Source organism: Filicampus tigris, chromosome 9, assembly GCF_054856515.1.
Source record: "Filicampus tigris isolate MCC_2025a chromosome 9, RoL_Ftig_1.0, whole genome shotgun sequence".
In the NCBI taxonomy this organism is placed as follows: domain Eukaryota; kingdom Metazoa; phylum Chordata; class Actinopteri; order Syngnathiformes; family Syngnathidae; genus Filicampus; species Filicampus tigris.
In genome coordinates, this window is record NC_141225.1 from 130,430 (window position 1) to 153,571 (window position 23,142).

Genomic DNA, 23,142 nt, shown 5'->3' on the forward strand with positions numbered 1-23,142 from the left:
GCTTGCCCCCCTACACACCCCTCCTTTCCTAGTCAAATGAGCAGGCTAGGTTGGTTGAAAAAAATTGTAGTCCTAGGATTATTTTGCAGATAAATGCAGTAGATTTACTGAGCATTTGTGTGTGATGAATTATAATGATTTTATTTACCAGCTACAATCATTACATGTAGATATAGTTAAAGTCGAAAGATAGATACATGTAGATTCTACACATAAAAGTACGTCTCACCCAAATTACAAATAATAACTGTTTGCTGAACCAGCAAAAGTGGCAGGAATCAAGTTAAAAGAAGTGATAAACCATCAACAACAAGGAGGACGTCCACAGACAGCGTTGTACTAACTCAGGGTAAGTCACATAATTATGTGATTGTAAATTCTTACAAGCTCTTACAAGATCAAATGACTCTAAAACTTTTAGAAAGCAGAAATATGCAACTTGCTCAGGGCCTCCTTTTGGCAAAACTGTTCAATGTTCAAAGAGACTTGCTAAAAGCATCATCATAACAAATGTGTCAATTTGAAAAGAAAGCAGAAAGCTTGGGTTTTCTGTTGAAATATACTCTTATATACAGTGCCTCCTTTTGGCAAAACTGTTCAACGTTCAAAGAGACTTGCTAAAAGCATCATCATAACAAATGTGTCAATTTGAAAAGAAAGCAGAAAGCTTGGGTTTTCTGTTGAAATATACTCTTATATACAGTGATAAATCACAGACGAAATAAATAAAAAATAATACGAAATGTTACATCGATGGCATCTATCTGTACATCAATAAAAGTCTTCACAGCCTGAAATTGTAATGTTTTATTTTCTGTTCTTTTTAGGAACAACACATATTCAACAATTCGCATTTACATCATTCCAATTTGAAATTCACAACATTCATCTCATTCGACTGATATTGGTCAAGCTTTTCAACACACCCCAAATTCCTATTTCCCACACATTCAACTAATTCACCCTTAATTAAAAAAGCCACACAATTTCACCATTCATTTCCATTGGCACATTCAACTTTTCACATTTACACCATTCCAATTTCCACAAATTCAAGTCATTCAACTCATTCAGCTCATATTCAACTTTTCAACACCCCCCAAATTCCTACTTCCCACACATTCAAGTCATTCACCCTTAAAAAAACCCACAAAAATTCAACAATTAACCATCCATTTCCATTGGAACATTCAACATTTCACGTTTACATCTTCCCAACTTCCACGAATTCAAGTCATTCAACTCATTCAACCTACATTCAGCTTTTCAACACCCCAGAATTCCTACTTCCCACACATTCAACTCATGCACACTTAAAAAAAACACAAAAATTCAACTATTCACCATTTATTTCCATTGGCAGAATTAACTTTTAGCATTTACACCATTCCAATTTCCACAAATTCAAGTCATTCAACTCATTCAACTCACAATCAACTTTTCAACACCCCCAAAATTCCTAATTCCCACACATTGAACTCATTGACACTTAAAAAAACCCACAAAAATTCAAGTATTCACCATTCATTTCCATTGGAACATTTAACTTCACATTTACACCTTCCCAATTTCCACAAATTCATGTCATTCAACTCATTCAACTTTTCAACATCCCAAAAATTCCGACTTCCCACACATTCAACTCATTCACCCTTAAAAAACCAACACAATTTCACCATTCATTTCCAGTGGATGAGTCTTATTGCCCCAGTGCGGCGGCCATCTTGGACAGGGACACTAGCTAGACTGGGGATACACACCCCGAGGTCTCCCCAGTGCGGCGGCCATCTTGGGAAAGGACATTAGCTAGACTGGGGATACTCACCCCGAGGGTTCCCCAGTGCGGCGGCCATCTTGGGCAGGGACATTAGCTAGACTTGGGATACTCACCCCAAGGTCTCACCAGTGCGGCGGCCATCTTGGTCACGGACATTAGCCAGACTGGGGATACTCACCCCGAGGTCTCCCCAGTGCGAAGGCCATCTTGGTCAAGGACATTAGCTTGACTGGGGATAATCACCCCGAGGTCTCCCCAGTGCGGTGGCCATCTTGGTCAGGGACATTAGTTAGACTGGGCATACTCACCCGAGGTCTCCCCAGTGCGGCGGCCATCTTGGTCAAGGACATTAGCTTGACTGGGGATACTCACCCCGAGGTCTCCCCAGTTGGGCGGCCATCTTGGTCAGGGACATTAGCTAGACTGGGGATACTCACCCCGACGTCTCCCCAGTGCGGCGGCCATCTTGGTGAGGGACATTAGCGAGACTGGGGATACTCACCCCGAGGTCTCCCCAATGCGGCGGTCATCATGGGGGAGGACCCAAACTTCACAGGGAGTGACCCAAATGACACGGATATGGACCAGAGTGACCTAAATGACCCGGAAATTAACCAGAAGTGACCCAAATGACCCAGAAATGGACTGTAAGTGACCCAAATGACTGGGACATGGACCGGAAATGACCCAAATGACCCGGAAATGGACCAGAAGTGACCCAAATGACCCGGAAATGGACCGGAAGTGACCCAAATGACGCGGAAATGGACCGGAAGTGACCCACATGACCCGGAAATAAACCAGAACTGACCCAAATGACCCGAAAATTAACCGGGAGTGACCCAAATGACCCGGAAATGAACGGGAAATGACCCAAATGAGCCGGACATGGACCGAACGTGACCCAAATCATCCGGAAATTGACCGAAAGTGACCCAGATGACCCGGAAATGAACCGGAAGTGACCTAAATGAACTGGAAGTGACCCAAATGACCCGGAAATTAACCGGAAATTACCCAAACGATACGAAAGTGACACAAATGACACGGAAATGAACCGGAAGTGACCCAAATGACCCAGAAATGAACCGGAAGTCACCCAAATGACCCGGAAATGAACCAGAAGTGACCAGAATTACCCAAAAATGAACCAGAAGTGACCCAAATTACCTGGAAGTAATCCGGAAGTTAAGTGTTGCCTTACTTTCTCTTTTGTTGCTCCCCTTCTGTGTTTTATGTCGTCAGTCCAGGCGATTGTACATCATTCGAGATCATTCAACTTCATTCAACTACATTCCACTTCAGTCAGTATTATTAAACTTCATTCCACTTCATTCAACTTCATTGATCTTCATTCCACTTCATTCAACTCATATTGGTTCAGCTTTTCAACACGCTTTCAATTCATACTTCCCAAAAATTCAGCCTTAAAAAAAACATTACATTCGCCATTCAGTCCCACTTCCACATTCAACATTTCAGTTTTACAGCCTTCCAGTTAGGTCCTTGATGGTCTTGTGGTACACACGCTGAGTTGTGTGTCGGCAGCGTTGGATCGATTCCTCCTCATTCCAAAACATTCCACAATTTTTCATAGAGTACATTCAACTTCATCCCACTTTATTCAACTTTATTCAGTATCATTCAACTTTATTCAATATCATTCAACTTAATTCCCATTATTCAACTTCATTCGACTGTATTCAACTTCATTCAGTATCATTCAACTTTGTAAGATTTGAGTGTTCACTTGCTGTAGCAGCTGCTGTATATGAAAATATTGACGGAACAAAGTCTGGATTATCATGTTCCAGTGATGCTTTTTCTGTAAAAATAAAAAAAAGGGTTTTGTTCGGAACACATGCTTTAAAATAAAATCATTTAACGATCATTTGCGATAGTTTCACGTGTGCAGGAAGAGTTAGCTTACTTCACGCACCAACTAATAAACACGTTTGGCTGTACATATGATATGAACTGCTTCACTCGTGATATTTTTCTATCACTGTCACAAAGGCATTTCTTACACTAATTGAACATCATGCTGGTCTTTTATAACAGAGTAAAAGTTAAGGTGGATTCTCAAGTACTCACCAGAAATGAAGTGAGCACTGCAAAGACGAGCATTTTTAATTTCCTCCTCAGTCCAATTCTCACGTCATAAAGTTTGTAGCCATACAGTAACTTTCGCCGTTTTTTCTTAAAGGGGTGTTTACCTGCAGGAATTCTATAAAACGTTAAATTGCCGTGTGTACTCTTTCGGTTCTGGCAACCTATGGCGCAACATGAGGACGGCATTGTTTCGTAGTAACCACAAGGAAGTAGCCGGGTGGAAGGAACCTTCTGCCTCCGTGCTGCGCGCGCAGTTTTATGTCCACGTCACTTGAACCTGGTCTACAGCATAGATTTTTGAAAAAATATGAAATTCACCAAAATAGGACTTATGAGGTTTTGGCCGACACCAGTGATTTGTGGAATATCTGTTAAGCAGCAAAATCCATCCGTTTTCTGAAGCTGAGCCATGATTGGTCGTCAACAGAGCCCTGAGCAACTGTGATGTCATTTTCAGTCGACACAAGTAATAAAATGGCCGCTCCCTGAGATGGCTAAAAAACTGGTGGATTTTGCTGCTTAACTCATATTACACAAACACAATATTAGTCAAAATGCCATATTTAGACTGGTGATGGCACATAGAACATATTATCATAAATAATTTTGGGGGTGTTAACTTCTCCTTTAAGGTAATCTTTACCCAAAATGTGTGATTTAAATGTACCCAATTAAAGTGGATATAAATTGATCATCCAAATTGATTATCCTACATTTATTGGTTAGGTCGTTTTTTTTTTCTTCAGCGGTGTGAAGGAGGAGCTGCACTTTTTGGTTCATGTGACCGGTGGAACCACCCCTACCTTCCCTAGAGAGAGAGAGAGGGGGTCAGGACACACTGTTAGTTCATCCGCCTCAAATCCCCCCCCCCCAAAAAATAAAATTCGCCCCGCGCGCGCGCACACACACACGCCCCGACGGTGGCTGTGAATCGAACATGGCGTCTGTACCCGTCTATTGCATCTGCAGATTACCTTACGACGTGACCCAATTCATGATTGAGTGCGATGCTTGCAAAGACTGGTTTCACGGCAGGTAAAACACTTTATTCAATGTGATGCATTATGGTGGTTGTTTGCATTTGAGAAGGCTGAATAAAAACGGCGAGCCCTCAGTGTGCTTGACAGCTTTGTGACTCTCAGTCGCTAGTCTCCATATGAAGAGAGGCCCTTCGGAAAAGAAGGCGGAGTTAGAGCGAAACGGGGTTATGAATATTTCGCGAATAACTCAAAACAGATAATTCCAAAACATGTATGTGGCTTAATCGTATCATTTCTGTGTGAGCATCGCCATTTTCAGGAGTTTAAGTGCTATATGACATGCCCCCGTAGAGCCCCGATGAGAGGGGAATCAACGGGGCAGCCTTGCTCGACATTCTCGCTTTTCATTTGTGGACGCAATACCGACTTTGCCGTGTGTTTTCTGTAACGTTTGCGACATTGCTCCAGGGTTTATGTCTTTCAAATTAGTGATATGAAAACAAAAACAACAACAACAACCAACCCCGAAAACGATCATTAGCACAGTGCGCCCCGAGCCCCGAACATCCTTCCTTCCTTCCTCTGAGACTGCGTTTGTAACGCTGACAATGGCCCATTTCGGATTTGGCTTAAGCGAGTGAAATGAGAACGTATTCTTAATGAGTGAATGAGTTGTCTGTGGTGAGCTATATTGTGGTTACACATCTGTGAGCATTACTATGACAACCTTGAACGTGTAAACTTGTTTTCGCAATTTCTCTCCATTCTTACTATTAGGTTTAGGTGGGCACTTAGCTTTGTTTTAGGCATGTTTAATGTCACTCCGTTAAGTACACTGAGTTCGCTGTGTTTCATTTAGTGAAATAGCTCACTACTAGATCATTGAACCCTATTCAGAATTTATGAATGCAAAGCCTTTTACAGTAATACTCACGTCCTATGTGCATTGCAAAGTTCGGTGGTGTGGATCAACTTCCAGCCGGTAAAACTAAATCCATAGTGCCTGAATGTACACTTTGTTGTTTGTTTGTAATTTATTTATTTAAAAGGGACAGTGCATATTAATGAACATTTACATGTAAATATGCCAGAATTAACCAACAGCTACTTTCCATCTGCAGTCCCTAGCAGGTCAAAAAGAAGTAACATTACAATAACAACACCAATAAAGAGAAGGACAGAAATAAATCAGCACATAGAACTGACACATCAGTGACATACAAAACAAAACCAACAAATAAATTTATAATAATAATACTAACAAGAGGGCACATAGAAGCTTGATTTAAAATTAGCGAGCATAGCGCACATTTAAAAAATTTTTTTTTTCAAGAATATGTTCAATGCAGACCCACAAGTTGAAACAAGGCACTCTGATTAATAGTGGGTTTGTGGAAGCAGCAAAATCCACCTGATTTTAGTAGGGCTGTCAAACGATTAAAAATTTTAATCGAGTTAATCACAGCTTAAAAAAATAATTAATCGCAAATTATCTCCAAAATATATACATTCAACATACTGTTCATATGTAATGTATTTTTTTATTACTACAACAAATCCTCCTGAGATGAAAATTAAACATTTTAAATTGAAGTTATTAACATTCTTTTTTAAACAGTATTTTTTATTCATTACAAAAACAAAAACGCAAAAGGGCCTCAGAACAGTGACAGACAAAATTGCAAACATATGCGCAAACAAAGTGTGTGTGTGTCTAATGTACACATTTATGTTGCCCTTGTAATATTTTTAGAGTTCATGTTTTCCGTGTGGTCCCTGAAGTGCACACGAACGTGATTGTCTGTTATGCTGTGCTATGCTGTAGGTGCTAACAGCATGTTGTGTGTTCCTACTTTAAACTGACTTTATGAACACAAAACAAGACAGCCATCTTCTCTACTCATCCCCAGTCGCTGAGGCAAACCAATTTATTCACATTTCTGAGATTTAAAGCTTCCCTCTTGGTTCGAAATGCTCATTTATATTCCAAGAGTTTGTTTAACGGGTGGTCACTGAAGTGCACACGGATGTGATTGGCTCATTGTGCGATGATGTCGTTGGTGTCAGTACGTCGCGTGTTCCTCCTTTAAACTGACTTCAAAACACAAAACAAGACAGTCCTCTTCTCTACTCGTCCTCAGTCGCTGAGGAAAACCAATTTATTCACATTTCTGAGATTTAAAGCTAACCTTTTTCAAAATTCTTCTCTATACTCCCGCAGGCGACACGCGTCCGCTTTGCTGCTCACGGTGCACTTCTGAGTGGGATTATGCATCGGCGGTCATTCTGGGCATGCGTTAAAATGCGTCAAAATTACAAAATTTAATTATCGCCCGATAACGCTGTAATTTTGACAGCACTAGTTTTTAGCCATCTCTGATCACAGAAGACCCCTCTCATCCCCTCCACCATTCATTTCAACTACTGCAATCAGGCAAAAGGTATAAAATTCCACTGGTCCAAACAAGTATTTACAAGAACTCATTCATTCCATCTGCCACAAGCATTCTGAACACTTTGAAATAGATAATTGATTTAGGGCTGGGCCGATAATTCGATATCGATATGTATCTCGATTGACACGTAATCGATACCAATAGAAAATTACTTCGATAAAACGTTCGATCGCAGCATGGTGCGTGATGTAGGCAGCACGCTTCCGCCTCCAAACATGAAGAAGAAGCGTTCAAACCAAAGAAGAAGCTGTTAACTCAACGGAGCATGCTCGCAGGCACGCTATGCTCGTGGGGCCAGCGGCCGTGCGCTATGCTCGCATCCAGCGAGCAAGCGCCGTAACTTTTCTCAAATAAATGACCACTTGACTCGGTACAACTCTTACAACATATTATGCATGATAACCCTATTAAAAACAAGGTAAAAATCAAGCATGTAAAGTATGAATAGACTATGGCAATAATGAGTCCGCTAAAAAGATGAAGTAGTCCTAAGACGGTTGGTCAACGATGATGTATGCACTGCAAGAGAGTATTCGTTCACTTACATTGGATGAACATTGAATGAAGGCTAATATATGTATCACAATTTCATAATTCACAAAAATGTAAAAATACATATTTTTTCATGAATCTCATTGGGTGGGCAGTCTGTCAACCTGTGCCCACCCAGTCCCACCCATGGCCCGCCCCTGACCTCAACGCAGTTACTAGCCAGAAAAATAATCTCATCAACACGCCTGTGTCTTCTCTCCATTGCATTTTGTGGGGGTTCTGTCATTTTTGTGTGTCGCATATGCAGCTGCCGTCTTCACCATACAGTTCTGCAGTTAAGTATAACTGAATCCATGTAAAATTTATGATTATGATTTTAATACAAAAAACACACACACAAAATAAAAACACCGCTTGAACACTGATGATGGCCTGATACAGAGCAATGTTTACACAACCAATTTAAGGGACATACGTCATGTGCATACTGTACCTGCAGAGAGCCAATCTATTTCGGCAAGAAGGTTGCCCGTTCTCCTTCCTGGTCATGTGCTGATCTTCGGAGACAACTCAAGTTCTCCAGTTTTGAGGAAATTTGAATGAATGAATGAATGAATGAATGAATGATTTATTTGAACATGCAACATAAACATTAATTACAATAACAATGAAAATAAAAAATGAAAAATAGAAATAAAACAACAACAAAACTTGCCAAAGCACACACCTAACAAAAGTCTTCCATGCTCAAAAGGGAGTGGGAAGAAGTCTCGATTTATTAAATCCCACCCCTTCTCCATTTTATTGTTAATTTATACCTCTACAGATGTTTGTCTCTGTGTGTCCTGCGATTGGCTGGCAACCAATTCAGGGTGTCCAATGCCTACTGCCCGAAGACAGCTGGGATAGGCTCCAGCACCCCCGCGACCCTTGTGAGGAGAAGCGGTATCGATAATGGATGGATGGATACCTCTACATCTATGGCAAAATGATACTGAAGATAATAATAGTTATGATAATAATAATAATAATAATAATAATAATAATATTGGAACACATATAAATGAATACTTATCAGGTCATCATTAAAAAAAACACATACACAAGGTCCAAAACCAATCAGTCACACATCTAAATACAAATCAACAATTCTCTTATACACCTAGTGAGTCTCTCCCAATCCCGTTACCTTTATATTCCATGAATATATAACATTTATATTTGATTTTAAATTAATACATTGTTTTAATCCCTCACCGAGACTGTTCCATAATTTCACCCCACAAAATGAAATACAGAATCTTTTTACATTTGTGCAAATTACATTAATTTTTAAATTGTATTTCCCTATTAATTTATAACCCCCTTCTCTCTCTCTAAACATTTTTTGAATGTTTTGTGGTACTATATCATATTTTACTTTATACATAAATTGTGCTGTTTGAAATTTTACTAAATCCACAAATTTTAATGACTGCAAGAAAAGTAAATGAGTGTGATGGCGAAAGCCTACTTTATTGATGATTCTTACTGCCCTTTTTTGTAAAGTTATTAATGAAGTGACGGCACTTATTTAATTATTACCCCAAATCTCTATGCAGGAACTAAAATATGGAAAAATTATGGAACAGTACAGAATGCGGAGGGAATTGTAATCAAGTGTCCATTTAACTTTATTTAATACTGACATGCTTCTCGATAGTTTCGTATGTATATTATTTGATATTTGATATGTGGCTTCCAGCTCAATTATTCATCTATTACAACTCCTAGAAATGTATGTTCTGGTACCCTGTCAATTTGCACCCCATATCTCTTTATTTGTATATGTACATTTGATCTGTAATTCCCAAACACCATTATTTTCGTTTTGCTTAAGTTTAATGATAGTCTGTTTCTATCAAACCAGATTTTCAATTTTATCATTTCTTCAGTGATTTCAATCAATAGGTCATTTAAATTATCCCCAGAACAGAAAATGTTGGTACCATCAGCAAACAACACCAGTTTCAGTACATCTGATACCTTGCAAATAGCATTGATATATAAAATATATAAAATAAACAGTTTGGGGCCCAAAACTGACCCCTGGGGGACACCACAAACAATATCCAAATAAGATGAAGAAACATCACCCAATTTAACAAACTGCTGTCTATTCTGTAGATAGCTTTTGATCCAGTCTAACACAATACCTCTAATGCCATACTGTTCCAGTTTTGTAATTAATATATCATGGTTAATTGTATCAAAGGCTTTCTTAATATCGATAAATATTCCAATAGCTTGCTTTTTCTGATCAATAGCAGTTGCAATTTCTTCATTAGCTTCTGTTATTGCCAGTAATGTTGATCTGCCAGCTCTGAAACCATATTGACTATCAGAAAGCAATTTGTGTTTATATATAAATATATCCAGTCTGCTATTGAACAGTTTTTCTAATATTATTGACAGCTGTGGAAGCAAAGAGACCGGTCTGTAATTGGTGAGGTGATATTTGTTCCCAGTTTTCTACAGTGGAATGACTTTGGCTATTTTCATTTTATGTGGAAATGTACCTGTTTGAAATGATAAATTACAAATATATGTTAGTGGTTTTGAAATCCCTTCAATTACTTCTTTCACTATTGTCATATCCATATCATTATTATCAGTTGACTTTTTTACTTTTACATGTTTTAACAATGTCCAATATTTCTTTTTCTTCAACTGCAGTGAGAAACATTGAGTAGGGATTTCTATCTATCAAAACATCCATAGTCGTCCCGGCTGTCCCTGGATCTGAGATTTCCTGCAAGATCGTGTCCTACACTCACAAAAAAACCTATTAAACACATCAGCCACCTCAGTCCCACTGCAAATGACATAATCTCTGTTAGTTATACAATCAGGGTATCCATTTAGTGCGGAGTTAGGTCTTTGATATTGTTTAATATATTCCACATTCCTTTAATATTATTTCTATTTTTACCTATTTTTTTTACTGTAATAGTCTTTCTTACTTGTCCTCATAATATTAGTTAATTTATTTTTATATCTTTTATATTTATTTTCCATTTCCTCAGTTCTCAGTCTCACAAATTCTCGGTATAACATGTTTTTCTTTTTGCAGGCATTTTGTAATCCCTTTGTGATCCATGGACAGTCACTATATTTAATTTTGTGTATCCTTTAACTGGACAATGCTTATCATATATTTGGTTAAATATCCTGACTAATGTTTCAAATGCATTGTCCATAATTTTTTCTTGATATATTACCTCCCAATTTTATGCCAGTAGCTTATTTCGAACTGCTTCTATTGCTTCTCTGGACCGCGTTCTCTTATGTTCTGTCTGTTTTCCTGATTTTGTATTCCTATCATTTTGATCATAGATAGCAAAAACTGGTAGGTGGTCACTAATATTATTAATTAGTATACCACTTTTTATTCTGTTTCCCATTTCATTGGTGTATATATTGTCAATTAAAGTGGCAACGTTAGATGTAATTCTGGTGGGTCAAGTTATCTTTGGAAATAAGATAAAACTGTACATTGTGTTGATAAATTAATCCGTTTTTTATGCTTATGTGGGTTTAATATGTCAATATTGAAATCACCACATATGAAAACAATTTTGTCACTCCTATTTGAAAACAAACACTCCATCCATTCCTTGTATCAATGTTTGTCCCTGGTGCTCTGTATATACAACTGACAATAACATTCTTATTTTTTTCTTTATGTATTTCAATAGTTAAACATTCTAGTAGGTTGTCAATCACAGTTGTCATGTCTTCTAATACTTTGAATTTCATTTTTTTTGTATGCATATAGCCACTCCTCCGCCACCTTTGTTATTCCTATTAATATTCCTTAGTTCATAACCTTCTAGCTCAAAGTCCATTCCTTTATTCATATTAATCCAGGTTTCTGATATAACAATAATGCTGAATGGTTGTGTGAATGTCTGTAAATAGTCCTTAATGTGATTGAAGTTGGCGTAGAGGCTTCTGCTGTTGAAATGTATTTTTGATAGTTTGTTCTTTGATACTATAGTCTGGTTGAACTGTTCATCACTGTAGTAAGTGCAATCACCGTTAAAGCTGTTGAAGAAATTTGTATCCGGGTCTATTTTCTGTTGTACTTCCTGTGGATTCAAAAGGTTCTCATTTCCAAATATTCATAATCGGTTCTTTTCTCAGTTAAGTAATGCATAATACTTTTTCCAGATGAAGATGAGTGCAGTTTTTCGATGTGTGTCATAGTTGTGCATGGATGTATTTTTCTTTCTTTTTTACCTCCTAGTCCTTGCCGTAGTTCATTTGTACGCCTCCAATTCCTCCAGCCTTCTGATAACCAGAACCTTCTCTTGTGGGCTGTTAAGTTTTATTAATATTTTACAGTTGGTCGTCCGTGTATTCATTATTTTCCCCTGCTTTCTCAAAAAGCGTGCTTTTTTTGGCTATTTCAGCATTGGCCTTTGTGAGATGGTCGTTCATGAATACATTTGTTCCTTTCAGTTTCCTCCCCTGCTTCAATAGGGCAGCTTTGTGCTTCCTATTGATGAATCTGAGAATAATTGTCGTTTTGTCAGTGGCGCTTTTCTTGGGGAGGAGGTGACATGCCTCCATGTTGTTGCAGTCTAGATCGATCCCTTTTGACTCCAGGAATGTAGCCACCTGTTGTTCCACGGATCAGACATCCATTTCGTCAAGTCCCGTCCCGTTAGCGCGGCTTGACAGGGAGCCCGGTAACGATCACGTCATTCAACCTGGTGTACCGCTCCATGTCCGCGACTCTGTCCTCCAGGTAGGCGATCCGCTTATTTTGCTCAGCATTTTGAATACGGAGCGTTTTTTCCTCCTCGATCAGTTCCAGGATCCCCTTCTGCTGCAACCTGACAGCAGTAATTTCCTCTGCTAGGAAGTCTAGCGACTTTTTTATTTCATTGACCTCCTCGGCCGTCGGAGACTTCTTCGGTCCCATGAATCCGTAAAGATTCACATATTTTTAAATTTTAAGTTGTCGTTGATGGTGTCACTCACGAGCGGAGTGACACTCGCAGCTCGTCTTGAAAATTTTACAGTACAGTAAGGATGTAACACTGAGAATTCCTCAGAAATCTGCTGGATAAGACAAAGATAAAAATAAACATGTAAAGTAATGTATAAAAATGTATAATGAACAAAGAAGAATTAATTTACTTAGTCAAACTTATTCCATAAAATGTGAACTCACCATGCTTGGAGTGTCCACTAGAGGTTTTGGTTAAAGCTTGGATTGTAGCATGTAACCCTGAGAATTTCTAGGGAAATCTGCTGGATAAGACAAAGATGTTTAAAAAATGTACAAGGAACAAAGATTTTATTTACTTAGTCAAACCTATTCCGTAAAATGTGAACTCATCATGCTTGGAGTGTCCACTAGAGGTTTTAGTTAAAGCTTGGAATTTAGCATGTAACACTGAGAATTTCTAGAGAAATCTGCTGGATAAGACAAAGATATTTTAAAAATGTATAAGGAACAACAAATTAATTTACTTAGTCAAACCTATTCCGTAAAATGTAAACTCACCATGCTTGGAGTGTCCACTAGAGGTTTTGGTTAAAGCTTGGATTTTAGCATGTAACACTGAGAATTTCTAGAGAAATCTGCTGGATAAGACAAAGATATTTTAAAAATGTATAAGGAACAACAAATTAATTTACTTAGTCAAACCTATTCCGTAAAATGTAAATTCACCAAGCTTGGAGTGTTCACTACAAGTTTTAAAGCGTGGATTGTAGCATGTAACACTGAGCATTTCTAGGAAATCAGCTGGATAAGACAAAAAAAAAGTATAAGGAACAAAGAAGAATTAATTTACTTAATCAAACTCGATCCATAAAATGTGAACTCACCATGCTTGGAGTGTCCCCTAGAGGTTTTTAAAGCTTGGATTGTAGCATGTAACACTGACAATTTCAAAGAAATCTGCAGGATAAGACAACGATATTTAAAAAAATGTATGAGGAACAACAAATTAATTTACTTAGTCAAACCTATTCCGTAAACTGTAAACTCACCATGCTTAGAGTGTTCACTAGAGGTTTTGGTTAAAGCTTGGATTGTAGCATGTAACCCTGAGAATTTCCAGGGAAATCTGCTGGATAAGACAAAGATGTTTAAAAAATGTACAAGGAACAAAGATTTTATTTACTTAGTCAAACCTATTCCGTAAACTGTAAACTCACCATGCTTAGAGTGTTCACTAGATGTTTTAGTTAAAGCTTGGATTGTAGCATGTAACACTGCAAATTTCTAGAGAAATCTACTGGATAAGACAAAGATATTTAAAAAATGCAGAAGGAACAAAGAACAATTAATTTACTTAGTCAAACCTATTCCGTAAAATATAAACTCACCATGCTTGGAGTTAAAGGCTGGATTGTAGCTCGTAACTAAGAATTTCTAAGAGATCTGCTGGATAAGGATGCAGATATTTTAAAAATGTATAAAGAACAAAGAAGAATTAATTTACTTAGTCAAACCTATTCCGTAAAATATAAACTCACCATGTTTGGAAAGATATTAAAAACATGTGTAAGGAAGAAGGAAGAATTGTCCATAAAACGTGAACTCACCATGGATAAGATGCAGATATTTAAAAAATGTATAAGAAACAAGGGAGAATTAGTTTACTTAGTGAAATCTATTCCATAAAATGTAAACTCACCATGCTTTGAATGTACACTAGAAGTTTTAGTAAAGCATGGATTTTTTTTAGTCACTCATATTCAAATCTTGCTCTGCATTTCATCTGATATTGTGATCAATAGAGAAGATAATACATTAATGCAATGTACAGTTTCAAGTAAGAACAATTGTTCTTGTTGAAATGGATGGGCATTGGTCTTCTCCTTTACAAAGTTGTCCATCTTTTGGAAATGAATACAAACATGTTTAGACCACACTACAGCTAGAATGACACATTTTCATAAATACAACGTTGCCATAAAACAACCACTTCGTTGCCCATCAGTACGGACTAGTCACGTTTTTTTAAATGAAAAAAAACAAAAACGGTTATCTGTGGTACACGCTAACCGCCACGGAGTCTCCGTTTCAAACACACTCAGAGACTCGTTCATAAAATAATTCAAAGAGCAGAAATATACGTTTTGTTCATGTTCACCCAAAATATAAACAAGTTCATGAAATTTAGTTCATTTCACTGGCCCAACGGCCCCACCACTCCTCCTCCTCCAAGGAATTATTTTGCACTAGGCTCGTATAAACAAGTAAACTTTTATGCCATTCCGCCTCGCGGCAGCCAGTCAGCATCGGGCATACTATATCACACACAGCCACACAACGTCCACTGTTCACTCTGCTTTTGTTTTTTTTTGTTGTTTCAACAGTTCTTGAACTTTACCAAGACAACATTGATAGCATTAGCAGTGTGCAAAAAAGTTGACTTGTTTTATACGTGCCGAATGGAGCGAATGGGCAGATTGTTGTTGCTGCAAATCTGCTTGAGATTTTTTCTTTAAAATATTTTTTTATTCACTGAATTAGACCAGGCGGCACGGTGGTCGACTGGTTAGCACGTCCGCCTCACAGTTCAGAGGTCGTGGGTTCGATCCCGGCTCCGGCCTCCCTGTGTGGAGTTTGCATGTTCTCCCCGTGCCTGCGTGGGTTTTCTCCGGGCACTCCGGTTTCCTCCCACATTCCAAAAACATGCATGGTAAGTTGATTGGATACTCTAAATTGCCCCTAGGTGTGATTGTGAGTGCGGATGTTTGTCTCTGTGTGCCCTGCGATTGGCTGGCAACCAGTTCAGGGTGTCCCCCGCCTACTGCCCGAAGACAGCTGGGATATGCTCCAGCACGCCCCGCGACCCTTGTGAGGAGAAGCGGTACAGATAATGGATGGATGGATGAATTAGACCACAGAATGTTTTGAAAGTTACTGTTGGCTGTAAACACCCCAGAAAACCTATACACAACTCGTTGACAGCTCCGTGACAGTGGATTAATAGAAAACTGTTTGGTGTGCGTCTGGAAGTTCTGCTTACACACGCTTCTTCCAATCAAAATTCTAACAGCGGACGCCTACATTTCTGATTAGTGTGGCAAAAATGTTCAACGGTTTGTATGATGTATACGCTACCATCATTTTGACTTCGATATTATGCCTGCATAAAGTAACTCAATACCGGTACTGAAATGGTACCTTGGCAAAAATAAAAAATCAGCAAAAGCAGCGACATTAAAACTGACAGAAGAACTTAAAATTATTTTTACTTTTTTATCAATTCAAAATATTAGGATATGCTTGATAAGAAAATAACATTTGAAATATTGTTAAATACTTCTGCATGCCTAACAAGCAGTGTAAAACACTGTTGAAAAGAAAAATAATGTCTGAGCTAAGGTTTTGACAGTTCTTCAGCCATTTTTAAGTTATTTGCAAAGAAAACAAGGGTATCAAAAATGTCCTCAGACAGCCTACTGCATCTGCATTTATACTGTATGTTTATATAAGCATACATAATTACCGTATTTTCTGGACTATAAGCCGCAACATTTTCCCTAGCTTTTGAGCCATACGGCTTATCGTCCAGTGCGGCTATTCCGTGGATTTTTCTTCCACCGCTCGGGGCGCTCTAACCGGAATGACAGTACAATTCAATACAATACATGAACTGGATGTGACTGAAGGTGGAGGAGTTCAACAGGTGAGGGTGCCATAGACTAGGTTATTGCATTAGGTGCTGTAATGCTTTGTTTTTATGTTTTCCTAGAGGTGCCTGAAGTGCACATGAATGCGATTGGCTGATGTTACGTCTGTTCTGTTGTTTCAATGTGAAATGCTATTGTTGATTTAGCACATCTTGTGTTAGATTGGCTGAATTTATTAACATAAAACAAGACAGGTGCATATGTAGAATGTAGTAGAACAATAGATGGTGGAGTCTGGTGGACATTAGCTGACAAACTGGAGCGGCAGTCGGCAGTGAAATGATGATAAGTACTGTTTATTTTCTCTTGGGTCTCTTCTGTTTTAATCAGCAACGTTGCTGCAGTGTTAGAATGTGCTCAGGTACATACATGTACATTTTAACAGTTCATAATCGATCTGTAAATGCAGTAAATATAAACATTTTCTACATAGATAGGTGCGGCTTATATAAATGTGCAGCTTATTTAAGTTTTTTTCCAAAATGTTCTAAAAATAGAGTGGGTGCGGCTTATATAATGGTGCGGTTTATAGCCCAGAAAATACGGTAATCACTGTAAACTTTTACATTGCATGCCATGTTCTTGACCTATTTTACTGTATTTCATGTCATCCATTGTTGATATTGACAATACATTTGCATCGTTACTGTCAAGCAAATATGTCCATTTAATTGCTAATGACTCAACGTAATGTTGCTTTGAGGTGTGTCTACTAGGGTTGCACGGTATACTGGTACCAGTATAGTATCCCAATACTTGAATTTTTAAAACGGTACTATACCAGCATTTAAAAACAAACGGTACTTTTGTTTAATTTTATTGAATGTGATTGAATTGGTAAATTGGAGCCTGTCTTTTAAGCGCAGCCAGCGAGTGTGATGTAGATGGCCAAGCGCCTCCGCCTCCTTACATGCTCAGGCTGAGAATAATTGAAGTCGCGCAGACAAACCAGGTGGAAGACAATAACAGAGATGGCAGCTGCAGAAAAGCCCGTACTCGTAGACAAAACGGAGGCCGAAGTACGGTGTGAGCTGTACGGTGTGGAAGTACTTCGGGTTAAAACCGAATTAAAAAGGCGAGGCATTGAACACAGAAGCACCGCAGTGCAAGTGGGACCTACAAAGTCTGCCCCGCGAAAGGAGGCAACACGTCAAATTTGTCCAAACACTTGAAGGACAACCATGCGGATTTGTTCCGCGGCTTCTGTGAAGAACGTCAGTTGTTGTTTTAAGTTGTTCACCAGTTCACTACACTGTAATGTCAATGAAATAAGTATAAAGCTCATTCCAAACCCAGTAGTAAACCTTCAGTAGCCAACATAACAGAGAGCTACAAAATGTCCAGGGGGTGAAATTCGGCTGTTATATTTGCCAAATGCGAGTGATTTTTGTTTGTTCAGTAATTTAGGAAGACCAGTGGCCGAAAAAAAAAGAAAGTCCATCATATCTTTGTGTAGAAGCTTTTAATTAAATATTGTGAAGAGAAGAGGCACAATGTAATTGCTTTGATTTGAAAATCAATTTAGACATACCAACATATGAAAATGTAATTCTAACAAATGACAATTTTATATTACTGTATTGTCTTGTAAAAAAAATCTGTTTGTCTAGTCGAAAATTTCTACTTGCTATCTACATCTACTTGCCAGTGGTTGGGTAAGCCAAAAATACACTTCCAACCCCTGAACATGTCCATGGTAAATAAAAAAAAACATAAAATATATTTTTAAAAATGTAATTACATTCTTAAAATATTTAAAGGGACCCTTGGGTGAGCTTAACATTGGCACTTATATAATATGTTTGCATGTAAGAATGACATGAGTACTAAAATGCCCACGTCAAAAGACTCTGTAGTGACTTAAGGTCTTTTTTTTTGTGATTAGGTTTATGACAAATTTCCCCGCCCCATAAAGCGATGTGGCTTATGTTATGTTTTCTGTCTCAGCGGTCTACGTCACGCGAGGAAGGCATGCTTGGTAATATTGCTCGCTTTGTCAGTTCTGTTGTCTAAAACGGTGATCGATCGCCACCAAAATGCAAATGCACATTACTACTCTTGTCCACTTCAACCTGTGAAAGTATAAAAGTGTTTTGCCCAATAATTTGGATTTATTGACATAAAACGTGATCTCATCATGATCACCTCCACAAAATCCAAAATACCGTGGCGATTGCTCCTCCTCTTTCACAAGCTGAAGCGGACAAGAGCATGAATGCGCACACAAACCCCGATCGTTATATATCGGACATTTAGTGACGCTAAACTCGTGTTTCAGGAGGGAGAGAGAAGGCGGCTTGCAGCAGCAGCAGGCAGGTTGGAGCCCCCCGCTTCCCTCCCAGGCTAAAAGTAGGATTGGGACGGCTAATAGCAGCAACTAGCTTCAGGCCGTTAAAACAAAAGGCGTTAGCACAACAACATTAGCTCCTTACTGTCCGCCCAGCGTGTGGAGGTGAAGATCAGCCTGTGTCTTCATGTCGCCTCACAAGCAGACGCGTGCGGTGTCCCTGCTTGCTTGCTTGCAGCCGCGACCTGCCTGAGTGAAGCGGCGTGAGAGTGACGAAAGCCCTCATTGAATAGCGAACAAAAAGTTTCGGCGAGGCTGACTGCACAGACGAGTGTGGCCACATCGGAACATGCCATTTTGGCTGTTACCTTCCAAATTGGACGGCGCGTACTAAGTTGAAAAACTGGGTCCATTCCTCATCCAAATAAATGTGCACGTCTACTCATTCCCACTTCAGTCTCTGTAAATATCCTGACTGGTGTTTAATGCCTCACCTGTTCTAACCGTGATCAACAAAGAAGCAGTGTTTTATTTTATTTTATTTTTTTAAGCAAAGAAGCAGTGTGTGCTCGTCCCAGCCTAAATCTATGTAGCTCTGCTGACTTCCATACGTTGAAGTGGGCATTAGTGGAGATGTCCACTTAAATTTTGGTGCCAATTGATCGCCGTTTTTGGACGTTATAAGCAATAAAAGTACAGTGATTTCCAATGGAGAGTTTGGAATCGGTTCCTTGCGCGACTCCGGCCGAACATAAATAGAACGCTAGGGGGCGTGGCCATTCTCCTCATTAACAAGGGGCGTTATTCATGGGGTTACGTATTTACTAATTCCTCCAAAATGAATGGATAAAAGAGAAAATTGCAACTCTTTTCATTTTCCTGATCAAAAAATATATAAAATGAACTTGTTAGTGAATACATGGCCATCCCGGCCCCACCGTCCCTTTTAAATAACCAATTAAGGCATATAGGCAGTACATTATATAAATTAAGTATATTGAAACACTTTTTTGCAAAACATTTTATTAGCCCACAATATCTAACACAAACCCTTTGAATTATAAGAACAAATAAATCTAGAGCTGCAAGCAGCTATAAATGCCCTTTCAGCCCTGGCAACGTTGGGGTACTGGCACATTGGGATGCTCGCACATCGGAATTGAATAATCGAAATTATCACGTGAATCAAGTTACAGTAGCTTTTGTAGTCAAGGAGAGTCCAAAATTCAAAGAAAATTCTAAATGGCGGACTTCCTCTTCGGTTTAGCATATGGTACTAAAAAGGCTTTTTTGTAGTTCTCTTTCTGTTTTATATACTATCAAATTTTCGTAGATATAGGTGAAGCGCTGCAACTGGGGCCACTACTTATACATTTTCTAGGGGGCGGTAGCGAGGCCATCTTTTAAAGGTTGCACAATTGAAAAATTAATTATTGATTAATTTACCAGGCCTTCTATGTGTGCAAAATTTCATGAGTTTTCGTGCATGTTTACATTCTCAAAATCAGCATTGTGTTATTGGCAAACTGGGCGTTACCATGGCAAAAGCTGTTTGCGAAAAATTCGTATTTTAACATCATGAAGGCCTAAACACTCTTCTGAGCAAATATGAGGGAGATCTGGCTAACCTGCCACGAGAAAAACTGAAAGAATAAAACATGTACTTCATTTAGCCAGTAGGTGGCGCTCCCACTATGATAAAAAGTTAGTTCGTAGATGTCTTCAGGTGTAGACTCTCATCAAATGTGTGACATTTGGACATGATGTTATCATGTGGAGGCGGCACGGTGGTCGACTGGTTAGCACGTCCGCCTCACAGTTCAGAGGTCGTGGGTTCGATCCCGGCTCCGGCCTCCCTGTGTGGAGTTTGCATGTTCTCCCCGTGCCTGCGTGGGTTTTCTCTGGGTACTCCGGTTTCCTCCCACATTCCAAAAACATGCATGGTAAGTTGATTGGATACTCTAAATTGCCCCTAGGTGTGATTGTGAGTGCGGATGTTTGTCTCTGTGTGCCCTGCGATTGGCTGGCAACCAGTTCAGGGTGTCCCCCGCCTACTGCCCAAAGACAGCTGGGATAGGCTCCAGCACGCCCCGCGACCCTTGTGAGGATAAGCGGTACAGATAATGGATGGATGGATTATCATGTGGATCACATTACAGCTGCTTTTAAAGTCAAAAGTCAATGTCATGTCATCTTCCAAACCGCTTATCCTATACAGGGTCGCGGGGAGTTGCTGGAGCCTATCCCAGCCGTCAATGGGCGAAGGCAGACTACACCCCGAACTGGTCGCCAGCCAGTCGCAGGGCACAGTCAAAAGTCAATGTAATGCCAAATTGTAAAGTAAATTCAAAATGGCGGACTTCCTGTGATTAGGACATAGCTCCAAGAGACATAGCTCCAAGAGACTTTTTTGTATGTGTTGACCGGTTAGATATACCAGCAAATATTCGTAGATATAGATGAAACGTACAACCGGGGCTCATGTTTAAAAAAAAATATAGGGGGCGCTAGCGACCCATTTTTTTAAACAATAGCGACGTAAAACAAAACAAAAAAAAAGATGATTTCACCAGGCCTGATGTGTGTGCAAAATTTAATTAGATTTCATGCATGTTTAGACTGGCAAAATCAGCGTAGTTTTATTTGAGAACAGCCCGTTGCAGTGGCAACAGCTTTTTAAGAAAAATCACATGTATCGTATTTAAACGTCAGGAAGTTCTACAGAGTCTCGCGAGCAATTCTGAGGTCGACCTGGCTAACCTGCGGGGAGAAAAATATCAAAGAATAAAACGTACTTCCTTTAGCCAGTAGGTGGCGCTACCACCACAATGAAAAATAAGTTCTGAGATGTTTTCAGGATTTGATTTTTATCAATTGTCAGTTGTTTTTTAGAAGAAATGATCATGTGGGTCAAGTTCCAGCAGCCATTGTCATCAGAGCAAATTCATACTTTAAACTTATTTAAAAATGGCTGACTTAATGTTTGGTTGAGCATATGGCTCCAAGAGACTTTTTGTAGGCCTTGAACTTGAACATATACAACCAAATTTTCATCAATCTAGGTGAAAAGTACAACCGGGGCTGATTTTTTAAAGATTTCTAGGGGGCGCTAGCGATCCATTTTTTTCAAAATTGCAAATTTTGCAAGGCCTGATGTATGTGCAGTTTCGTGAGATTTCGAGCATGTTCAGACCTTCAAAATGAGCGTTGTTTTTTGGCGAACTGGTGTTGCCATCGCAACAGCTTTTCACGAAAAATCACAAAATTCGTATTTTAATATGACGAAGTCCTAAACACTCTTCCGCGCAAAGATGACGTGGACCCAGTCAACCTGTTAGGATAAAAACATCAAATAAAACAACATGTATTTCCTTCAGCCACTTGGTGGCGCTATCACCGCAATGAAAAATGAGTTCGTAGATGTCTTCAGCCCTTAACTATCATCAAATATAAAACATTTGGAGAAGATTGTATGATCTGAGTCAAGTTAAAACAGCATTTCTTTTCACGTATAATCAGAATTTGCGGCATCGTCAAGGCGACGCCCTTAGTGGAAAAGTCACGCCCTTAGTGGAAAAGTCACAATATTCAACGGTCGCTGCTCGGGCCCTTATAATAATTTCTACAAAAACAATAGGGATCTCGCAGCAGTCGCTGCTCGGGCCCTAATAATAATAATAATAATTTCTACAAAAACAATAGGGACCTTGCAGCGGTCGCTGCTCGGGCCATAATAATAATAATAATAATAATAATAATAATAATAATAATAATAATAGCTAGAGGGCCCTCGCAGCCCTGGCAACGTTGGGGTACTGGCACGTCAAGATGCTCGCCCATCAGAACTGAATAATTGAAATTATCATGTGAATCAAGTTACAGCAGCTTTTGTAGTCAAGGTGATTCCAAACTTTAAACTAAATTCAAAATGGTGGACTTCTTCTTAAGTTTATCAAATGGCTCCAAGAGGCTTTTTTGTAGGTCTCTTCCTGCTTCATATACTACCAAATTTTCGTAGACATAAGTAAAGCGTACAAACTGGGCCGCTTTTTAAAAATATTCGAGGGGGCAGTAGCGAGCCATCTTTTAAAGATTGCATAATTGAATAATTAATTAATGATTAATTTACTAGGCCTTCTAAGTGTGCAAAGTTTCATGACTTTTCATGCATGTTTACATTCCCAAAATCAGCATTGTTTTTTCGGCAAACTGGGTGTTTTTGCACCAGCTTTTTGCAAAAAATCGCAAGCTTCAAACTTAGTGTTTTAACATCATGAAGGGCTAAACACTGTTCCGAGCAATTAACTTCATGTATTATCCATCCCAAAAATC

At 39.0% G+C, this 23,142-nt stretch overlaps 1 protein-coding gene and 1 pseudogene across 2 annotated transcripts in view; one reads left to right on the forward strand and one right to left on the reverse strand.

The window, feature by feature from the left end:
• Nucleotides 1-4,782: 4,782 nt before the first annotated feature.
• phf2 (PHD finger protein 2) overlaps nt 4,783-23,142 on the forward strand; it is a 271,699-nt gene continuing 253,339 nt past the window's right edge. For both annotated transcript variants that reach the window (XM_086041365.1, XM_086041364.1), the window contains exon 1: nt 4,783-4,924. In XM_086041365.1, coding sequence (XP_085897491.1) covers nt 4,827-4,924 — 98 coding nt within the window. In that variant the 5' untranslated portion in view covers nt 4,783-4,826. The remainder of the gene's footprint in view (nt 4,925-23,142) is intronic.
• LOC147141592 (uncharacterized) lies at nt 10,663-12,786 on the reverse strand (annotated as a pseudogene).